This window comes from Hippichthys cyanospilos, chromosome 7 (genome assembly GCF_059441005.1).
Source record: "Hippichthys cyanospilos isolate Australia breed blue-spotted pipefish chromosome 7, RoL_Hcya_1.0, whole genome shotgun sequence".
Taxonomy (NCBI): domain Eukaryota; kingdom Metazoa; phylum Chordata; class Actinopteri; order Syngnathiformes; family Syngnathidae; genus Hippichthys; species Hippichthys cyanospilos.
Window position 1 is genome coordinate 3,107,501 of NC_142375.1, and position 10,309 is coordinate 3,117,809.

At 41.4% G+C, this 10,309-nt stretch overlaps 1 protein-coding gene across 1 annotated transcript in view; it reads left to right on the plus strand.

Annotated features, from left to right (window-relative positions):
- Window positions 1-9,959, plus strand: part of pus10 (pseudouridine synthase 10) — a 23,081-nt gene extending 13,122 nt beyond the window's left edge. The window contains exons 10-18 of the mRNA XM_088419172.1: window positions 1,194-1,279; window positions 1,345-1,470; window positions 5,338-5,394; window positions 5,465-5,541; window positions 5,614-5,669; window positions 5,740-5,857; window positions 7,095-7,237; window positions 8,391-8,490; window positions 9,652-9,959. Of these exons, the coding sequence (XP_088275298.1) occupies window positions 1,194-1,279; window positions 1,345-1,470; window positions 5,338-5,394; window positions 5,465-5,541; window positions 5,614-5,669; window positions 5,740-5,857; window positions 7,095-7,237; window positions 8,391-8,490; window positions 9,652-9,690 (802 nt within the window). The 3' untranslated portion in view covers window positions 9,691-9,959. The remainder of the gene's footprint in view (window positions 1-1,193; window positions 1,280-1,344; window positions 1,471-5,337; window positions 5,395-5,464; window positions 5,542-5,613; window positions 5,670-5,739; window positions 5,858-7,094; window positions 7,238-8,390; window positions 8,491-9,651) is intronic.
- The last annotated feature ends 350 nt before the right edge of the window (window positions 9,960-10,309 follow it).

Here is a 10,309-nt window from a genome sequence, read left to right on the forward strand (position 1 = left end):
AAGTTGAAGTATCACTTTATATTATTTTGGCGCTAACATCAAGTCAAAATTGTCGTTAACTTTTTCGATTTCTGTAATTGAAATAAAAAGAGTAAATAACACAACATTTCTGAGAGTAATGATTGATGAAAAATGATGCTGGAAATCACACATTGATAATATTTAAAAAAAAAAAAACACACATTGAAAACTATAGCTATCCTGTATAAAACGAAGGATCGACTAAATAAGCGAGCAACACATACACTGTTCCTTATTACTGCCACATCTGAGAAAAATGTGTGGCGTTATGGGCTAGTACCTATATAACAAAAACTCGGGCAATTTTTTCAATACCCCTCAAAAAAGCTACACGAATGATTAAGCATTCAGATTATATAGAGCCAGCAACTAAATCAATTTAATATTCTTATATTCTAGGAGCCAGTTGTATTACCGGACAACATGGTTTTTCTATTTTATTATTATTATTATCACTTTTTTATACATGAAAATACAAGGGGGTAGGACTTGATAACCTGTGAACTTCCTTCTCCACTTTTAGTAATTAATATGTATTTATGTATTGATCCTTGTGTTAACTTTGATAGTTTTTGTTCATGTTCAATGTTTACATGTTCATTCAATCAAATCAATGAATAAATTATCAGGAACAACACATTGATCTCTGCAATGAAACAAAATGTAGCACCGTTTTATTGGTGACTTTATAAAATGACCGAAAATATTCATGAATTATTATGTTTCCATTTATGCCCCGCAGTGTCCTTATACATTAGGAAGCACTGCTGTGGATTTTTTTTTGTTTGTTTTAAAACAATTTACCTTCACTTCTCGAGCTGAAAATACAGTTTAAGTTTGCTCCTTGACACAAAGATAATTTAAGAAAAAAAAACTGCCGGTGATGCATATTTTATTGTTTAATAAAAAAATCTTTTTTATGCAAGTAGACAAAAGGTTTTTTTTTTTTCTTTTCGTTTGGCCAACGTTATATCAATGTGTTTGAAAGTGTTATTTTTTATGTTTATTATCAAGGCCTTTTGGCTTTTTTTCTCTCTTAATGCTCGTAGCAAGTTTTTAGCATTCAGCCGAAAAGTACATTTGAACGTATTTGTTAAAACATTTTTGCAACGTCTTTTCCATCATCTTCAAGTCAAGGCCACACTAACCAAAGTTTCCCTTTTGCGTGTCAGGCACTCGGCATGTCCACCGTTGCGGCCGGGCAGTGGCTGCGTGCCGCAGGAAGTCCAATGCGTCCATGCATCTGTCTTTGTGGCGGGTAGGTGCTGGGGCGCCGCTCCTTTCTATTTAAATGAGGTTAGATTTTTGTGACGCCTCCCTCAGGGCGCTACAACAAGTTCTGCCGCAGCCTGCCGCAGACGCCGTGGCTCATCGATGGGCGGCGCCGCATGGAGTCGTCGGTGGAGGAGCTCATCGGGGCGCCCGTGCTCGCCGCCTTTGGGGCGCAAGGTGCGCTCCGTGACTTGCAACTACAGTGGTATCTCTACTTACAAACTCCCCTTGATACGAAAAATTCTGCTTACAAAAGGCCTCTGCGGGAAAAACATTGTCTCTAATTACGAAAGAAAATTCCGGATACGAACGGCAACATTGTTGGCGCATAACAATTAGACATCAGCGCTAGCTCCAACAACACTGTAATTGTAACACATCATCATGTCATATTTGTTACTGTTTTTTATGCATTTTTATCACTAACAGCTTGCAGAGGTGGGCCAGCACTGATGAACTGTCTCAGTCCGTCATAATGGACGCCTATTTTGCCGATTAACCGATGAATGACGGAAATACGAAATAAAAATCCGGCAAATTAAAAGTGTCGGAACAGCAATTTTCATCAGTTGTTGTAATCATTGGCCGTCATAGGTCCGTCAGCCTGCCACACCTCTTTTTGCTCACTGAAATATAATTCAATTGACTCGCATGATTATCTGCTATATGTCTGAATCTTTATAGTACTAACTGCAATCAGCCTGCAGTCATTGTGACAAGAGTTACTTTACGGCACCACCATGCAGTGGACAAACATGTTCAGATGAGTGAATAAATTCAATTCATCTCAGTTCAATTCACTACTTGTCATTCACAGCTGACTTTACCGAGGTTTTATTTGTAGTTGCTCCCTTTTTCAGTCCTGGGTTTAGATAACTTGCTAAGAGCATGCTGGGAATTCAGAACAGATTTGCATTCTTTCTCTGATTCACTGTTGGCCAAGAAATGCAAGATAAACAGATAAATCCCAAACCAGAAAAAAAAAAAAGTCAAATGTCTCCCGCTACTGGTAATACATGATTGAGCAAAATTACAACAGACTGACGGACCAAGATTGCAGTTTGGTCTGGTTTGGAAAAAATGACAGACCAACGATGACAGAAAGTGGGCGGGGTTCTGAAGAATGACGCATGTCGGACCAGCAAAAAAATAAATAAATCTATGTTTCCCACCTCTGCCAGCTTGTCTTCTCACAAGACACTAGTTTTTTTTACTGATTTTTACTGTGGTCTTGCGCTCATCTTCACACGCTTCATCCACACTTTCCACAGTTCACACCGCAGAACTAACAAACATAAAATAAAACGTTAGCTATGGCTACCATTGTACCTATTTACACAAATATATAAATGCAACATACCACTTTGGGCTGTCGTGACTGACATTAGTGTCATTAGCCAGCTGGTCTACTAACGAGAACCTAGGTTTTTTTTTTTTGCACTGATTTTTTACTGTTGTCATGTATCTTTTCACGCTTTATCCACCACCAGTTCATACTGTAGAACTAACAAACCTAAATAAACAAATATAAAACTAACTACGGCTAACGTTGTACATATTCAAATAACACATACCCAACATTATCACATTGGGCAGTTGCAATTGACGTTAGCGTCGTTAGCACTTTAGCTAATGGCCTGAATGATGTCAGACAGGAAGCACTTAGCATGACCGCAAACTAAACTTAAGTAAACTTACATGCTCAAAATGATCCAAAGATAAAAATTATTATTGCCTCTGTGGACTTTGGGTTAGATGCAGAGATCACTGAGAATGTAAAATAAAAAGGTACAAATTAAATTGACCTCCCCCTCTCTCTCTCCCTCTCTCTCTCTCTTGCTCTCTCTCTTTCTCTTTCTCTTTCTCTCTCTACATATATATACAGTACATATACTGTATATATATATATATACATATATGTATATATATATATATATATATATATATATATATATATATATATACACACACACAGTGCACAGTGGGCCCCGTGTTATGACATTAATCCGTTCCACGGTTGGGCTCGTAAGGCAAATTCACGGTGTGGCGGGCAATCCTAACCTATGTTAAATAGCTTCGCTTCCATATAAATCATCTTCTTACTTCTCTCTTTAACACCACTAGCGATCTTGGGACCCATGGACAAGTCATTCAAGTTTGAATTAAGCAGTAAAATGCACTATAAATACAGTTTTGTAACCACTCCTGATAGAACAAAGCTTTACTAGTCCGCCGTTTTGAAATGAGCGAGGCCGACCAATAGCAGACCAGCATTTCCTTGAGGAGAAGCTGACCAGTAGCAGACCAGCATTGTCGTGACGCGTTGCATGGAGGCATTTATGGCAACAGAAAATAAGAGCAATTAACTAAAAATGCCTGCAGATAGAGACAAAACAACACAACTACAGCCAACCCCCTAGGGTCTTGACTGTTGTTTTTGAATGTTTTGAATGTTCAGAATGTTTTTTGTATTCATGATTAATATGCACATTTGTAATTCTAATGTGTATTTGTTACCATTTTTGGTGCATTTTTATCATTTAAAGCGTTAAGGAGCATTTTGGGGGGCTTGGAACAGATTAGGTGATTTACATGTTAAAGGCTCTACCTCAGAAAAAGTCACGATAAGAAATGATTTCCGGAGCAAATTAATTTTGTAAGGAGAGGTACCACTGTACTCAACTTCACACAGCAGTCCAAAGTGAGCCAATTCCAATTTTTTTGCCCCTACGCAAACTGTATCTGATCTTGAGTGAACGACGCATATCCGATTTTCTCCGAATGCGACCCAGGCAGCTTAGGTATGGGGTCCTGAACCCGATCCATTTTCCGTCTTTCTGGGTGCAACTTCAGTCTGAATGGCCTGGTGGCGAGAAACGTCACAGTTCTTTGCTCGAAAAGGTAGAAGCAGCTTAGGAACAACAAATCAACAATAAAGGGCAACGGGAGACTGAGACATCTCAACGGATTGAGAACCAGGCGGATGTTATTCTCCCTGGCACTGTTCCACAAAATGCCATGGCCAAAAAGCTCCCCCTTCCCCTCCTCGATTTCCTCCTTTAAGTAAAAGTGGCCGTAACATGATATTTAAGTACAATCCACAGTGCATATATGACATTTGGCACATAGGTGATTTAATTGCTTATGAAATATAAGTTTCATGGTACTCATCTATCTAACCACAAAGTCAAACGGCTAGTTTGCTCTTACCCTTTAGCTACCGCACCATCTTGCAGCTCAAGTGGAGGGCCATGCAACATGCCTCCATCCATCATGGTGACCGCTCGTTACTGATTATGCGCGAATAACGGGGACAAAAACAGGCATTTTACGGACAATCAAATGCAAAAATACTGCTCTCACTAACACATGTTCCTTTTATCAAATCAATCCCCATGGGAACCCAGAATTCATCACAATAGTTCCGCCCGGGAGTGAATTATTTACTACTGACGCTAATTGTCCGGCTGTGTCCTCCCATACGCTTATTTTGGACTCTTCAGCATTTCTACGGTAAAACGTCGTAGCTAATAAATTAAACGTTGCCATTCACTTGGCCGACTGGATGCCAAATCACTCTTTCCCAATCCCAGAATTAAACTGAAGTTAAAGCACCTGACTGTCTCCTTGGAGAAAGTGGGGGTGTGCCCTAATCATACACATTAGTGCATGTGTGGCAAAGTATTGTGTGTCAAAACATTCTGCAAGATATTTTCTTGATACCAAGTGACTTGATATCTGGGCTGCCCTTCCCAAGTTCCAAACAGCAACCTTCTCATAGCAAACGTTGTTTCATTGTAGGAAGTGCATTAATTCTCACAGAAAAGCAGTTCTTCATTGCAAGCGGTTCTATTGATTGTGGCAAATGTATCTTTGCTATTTTTACAATTATTCTGACATGACCTTAGGAAAAAAACAAGATTGCACAAAAAATCAAATCAAATCAAATAAATTGGAGAAGAGCATTAGGTCCGTCTGCGTGAAATTGACGGGAACTCTGTTTCTGGGACGGGTGTCATGACAACTTTGTCTTTGCGGGCGCAGGGTTTCACTTCTCATCTAGCGGCCGCGAAGACGTGGATGTGCGCACCCTGGGAAACGGTAAAGCGGGCGTCACCATGCAACAGCTCTGCCCGTTTTTTTCCTCATCTTGCCACGATCCCCTTCCAAGGTCGTCCGTTTGCGTTGGAGCTGCTGAACCCGCGCCGGGGCGAAGTGAGCGAGGAAAACATGAAGAAGGTGCAGCAGGTGCGTGTGCCTCAGCGCGTGCGTGCGCGCATCATCCCCATGACGACATACAGTAGCTTGATTGCTTGGCAGCTCATCAACGCGTCTTCGGAGAAGATCCGAGTGCGAGATCTGCAGATGGTCAGCAGGTACAAAGCGAGGGACGTGAACGTTCCTCTTCTCGGGGGTGCGTCCCAATACTTTTGTCCCACTGCACAGAGACGCCATGAGCCGTATGAAGGAGGGCGAGGAGGAGAAGACCAAGTCGTACCAAGCGCTGGTGTGGACGCAAAAGTCAATCGGGAAGGACGACATCGCCTTCATCAACCACATCAAGGTGTGCCTTTCTTCGTGGTTGGTTTGCAGCTATGAAACAGGAGGGAGAACCTTCCTTAGCTTGCCAACTACTCGAGGACCTTCCTTTCTTGACATTACTTATCACTCAACTAGTTGAGAACCCTCCTTTCTTGAGCTTACTTAGTTCCCCAACTAGTCGGGGACCTTACTTTTTTGACCCTACTTGGCTCCCCTGTAGAGTAGAGCGAGTATTAAAGCCAGACCCAGCCCGGGCCCGATCACTTAACATGATTTGCAGGCCCGAGCCCAAAAAAACCCCAACATTTTATATTTTATTTGTGAGGACTCAGGAGGAGAAAGAAAGGGAGGGGATGCGTCAGTCAGAGCCTGACAGAGCACTGCTGCAGAAAAAGGGACTGGTTGCCATTTGTGGGATTCAATTCCCCTGTCTTTAATTTATTAAAGAAACTTCTTGGTGTTCCATATCGGAATACCAAGTCAAAAATATGTAATGGATGCGGAGGGGAACATCAAAAAGAGGGTGGGGCCGCAGCGTTCATGTGCGCATGGCATGATCTGGCTCTGCGGCTCCTGTTTAGTAGTTAAATAGCAATTACCATACAACGACTCCTCTGTTTTATCCAAATTATTTTTTTATAACAATTAGTGAATTTAATTTCCACACATCCTTTTATGATTCATAAATATATAATAATTAAAAAAAAAAGAAGTTAGCGGGACAGAAGCTCGACCCGAATGTAATAATGTAATAATAATTTTGGGCTGAAGATCTTACCTCTTCTCCCCTGCTCGTCTGGGGCCTTACTTTTCTGACCTTACTTATCTCGCCAACGAGTTGGGGACCTTCCTTTGTTAACCTTCCTTAGCTCCCCAACTAGTCTGGGACCTTCCTTTCTTGACCTTACTTAGTTCCTCAACTTACTTTCTTGACCCTACTTGGCTCCCTAGCTCGTCTGGGATCTTACTTGCTTGACCTTACTTATCTCCTCATCTAGTTGGGGAGCTTCCTTTCTTGACCTTACTTAGCTCCCCAACTAGTCGGTGACCCTCCTTTCTAGACCTCACGTAGCTCCCCCAACTAGTTGGAGACCTTCCTTTCTTGACCTTACTTATTGCCACAAGTAGTCGAGGACACGCGCAAACGTGTAGGAAGCCTGCACACAGTTATTTTTGTAAATGTGCCATTCGGGCACAACGGCAAAAAGGCCAGCTGGGACGAGGACAGGGCTATTGTGTGTTTTGTTTTCTTCCCGCAGGACCTGCGCGTGGACCAGAAGACCCCTCTGAGAGTCCTGCACCGCCGCACGTTGGCGGTACGGCAGCGCCTGATCCACAGCATGAGCGCCCACTTGCTGGACCAGCACCACTTCCAGCTGAGCCTGAAAACGCAAGCCGGGACGTATCCTTTCTCCGCTCCTCTTTCACCTCTTTTCTTCTCTCCTCTTTCACCTCTATGGCCTTGTTAAGCACAATTAAAGGGCCTGGAAAAGCCCCACGCTAAGGGAATGACAACAACGTGTTAAAAATATTTGGAATTGGCTTAAAGTGTAAGACTGAGATGGATATCAGAAAGTCATTTGAACGCAGCAGGAGCAATGAGGGAGGTAAATGAAATCCTAGCTAGCAAAGCAACTTAAGTCTGTCTTAAATTAATGCTAAATTTGCTAACGTTACTCCTTGTGTCAAGCTTACCATATTTAACTGAAAAATCACACTGTGGAATTGTTTGTCCTTACAAAGATTCTGGAATCTCGTTTTTTTTTTTTTTTTCAACCCCCTCCCTTCTTAAAAAAAAAAAAAAAAGTACTATCTTCAGGCCCATTTTTTTTTTAGGATTAGTGACAAACTAAACAAACGGACACTCAAAGTAAAAAGCGGACATTTCTACCAAAATGAACACTTTATCCGTGATTGCGATGTGAAGAAAATGATTACGGATCTACTTTAATTAATTTGACTGTGATATTTGTTAATATCTGTTTTTGCTCACGTCTTGTAAATGCAGTTTGAACCTTGGACTCTTTGTCCTTTTTACTGCACAATTTTCGGAACTCCAAACATTTCTGTCTGGAATTTTTAGTCTCGCGAGACCCAACAGTTTTCAGAGGTAAAATGAGCACTACATACTGTATGTAATGCGTATACATTTTGAGATGCCTTATTTACCAAGAAAGTATTTGATAACATTTCTTCTTGGTTTTTGTTGCTGTTGTTTTTGTTTTGTTTTTTCTCCTTGCCAACGCCATCTTACCAAATGATGTCGCAGGTCAAGGGGGAGAGCAAGCCGGAATATCCGTTGCTTGGGGTCAATTTGTTGGGTGTCACTCATCAAATTGGCAAACCAAAACAAAGTCGCGTTTGAAATGGTTCGTAAAGAGAGGGTCAAATTTTCCATTTGGAAACATTTCAGCCTCGAAATGAAAAAGACTGTTGTTACAAACATTGTCCAACATATTGCAATCGACTTTTGCTCCATTGGAGTGTATGGTAATCTGCTTCGAGCCACAACAGACAGCACTCGTGTTCATGTTCTCCTGAAGCGCCTCCCTCAGCTACATCAAGGAGTTTGTCCATGGAGACTTCGGACGCACCAAACCCAACTTGTGTCAGCTGCTAGACACGCACACAGACATACTGGAGCTCGATGTGCAGGTACCATTGTGTCATTAATGCTATTTTTGCTCAGTTGTTTTAGGGTTGGAGTGCCAGCTCTCACGTTTCATTCGGATATGAAACTTGCTTTCTTTGGTCAGTGCTACAAGCCTCTCAAAAGCTGGGCAAACACTATATATAGAGGGACAGCTTTTTTTTTCCCCCTCAGAGCAGGGATCCCCAATCTTGAGATCACCGTTGACCGGTCAACGCTTGAGGTTTTTATTGTGGACCAAGCGGGTAAATTAATGATTGACAATTTTGGCTATTTGCGGGTGAGTTTTTGGCGTTCAAGTGGCCGTTCCTGTCATATACGTCTCATTCATTTCGAACCCAAGAGAATCCGGTCAGTTTTCAAAATAAAATCCAAGACAAATATTTCTGCAGTACTGTAAACATATTTACTTAAATCTTAAATGATTAAACCTTATACGTTAACTGAACAGTTACCCCTTTCCATCCTTTGAAGTCTCGCGAAGCCGCGGCTCCCAGACATAAAAATTAAAGTGAAGCCTCGTAGCAAACATAATAACAATCACAGTATACAATTCAAATTCCAGTTTGTTACAAAACAAATCAGATTTCCAAAGCTGTGCATTTGTCCATTGCTATGTGTGCCTCTGTGGGTCTTTTTGCTCTCGGCATGCCTACGAGACTCTGATCGGCTCAAAATTCATGATATTCTAATTATGACACAATAAATATTCCTATTTCAATTTCAGAAATGTATAAATTTACAGTGGTTACCTTTTTCACATTTTCACATTTTTACCATTTTTGGACCTAAAGGGCCTCTTTTTTTTTTTTTTTTTTTAATATCTAAAAGCCCGGAGCTCACTCCCATGCCGGCAAAGGTGCTGTACAGCACGCTCATTGATCACTCATTAGGCCAATATTTTGGAACCCCCACTGAATGAGTTCATCAACGGACCGTTAGTGGGCCACGGACCGGTGATTGGGGACCTCTGCTTTAGAGCAAATTAGTTTGACTAGCACATGAGCGCTTGGACCCGCACGCTTGTGCTGGGAAGGGATTTGACATGACGATGTGGGCTCTTGAAATTGCCTTTGCCTGTCTGCAATTTGTTGAATGGATGCCATATTTTACCTCCAATTTGCATTGCCTTTCTTCTTCAAATAAATGCCTTCCCTGTCCCTCAGTCCGTAGATGTGGACTGGCCTCCCGCCCTGCCCGACTAACATCAACTGGCACTAGATCCAAACAGGTCTCGCCCGCAGCAACGCGGCCCTTCAAACACACAGTCCAAACTGGACTCATCAGGACAGGACCGGTCCATACGAAGGAACAGGTCCAGTTTACAAGCCAGTCCCCACAGATACAGTCCAAAATGCTTGTTGAGTCACAAGTTCTTGTGTTTTGTTTTCTTTTAAACGCTTGCAACAGTCCAATGGCAATATGAATTTTTGTTTTGATTTGCTGCATAAAAAATTAAAAGCACTAAATCAAACGTTTGTGCTTAATGACTTTTCAGCTATACAAATTACAATTTAGCAATGCCGTTTGGTGTGAATGCTGAAGAGTTTTTTTTGTTTGTTTTTTTCCATTACTACTAGATAGTAGTTTTCTTTTGTGGGATTTTCACCGCCTTTATTTGCTTCTCAAATAGTTGGGCGGACGCCCCGGGGAAAAAGATGTGTTTTTGCCATGTGAAGTGTAATTGCCACAAAATAAGGATTGGTATTTTTTTTGTTTACAGGCATTTTAATGCACTTGTTTTTTGTTTTTTTTCCTCAGTTTTAAACGAACCTGTAACCCGTATAAACGCTGTAAAAAGTAGTCAATTTTTGTTGAAAGTTT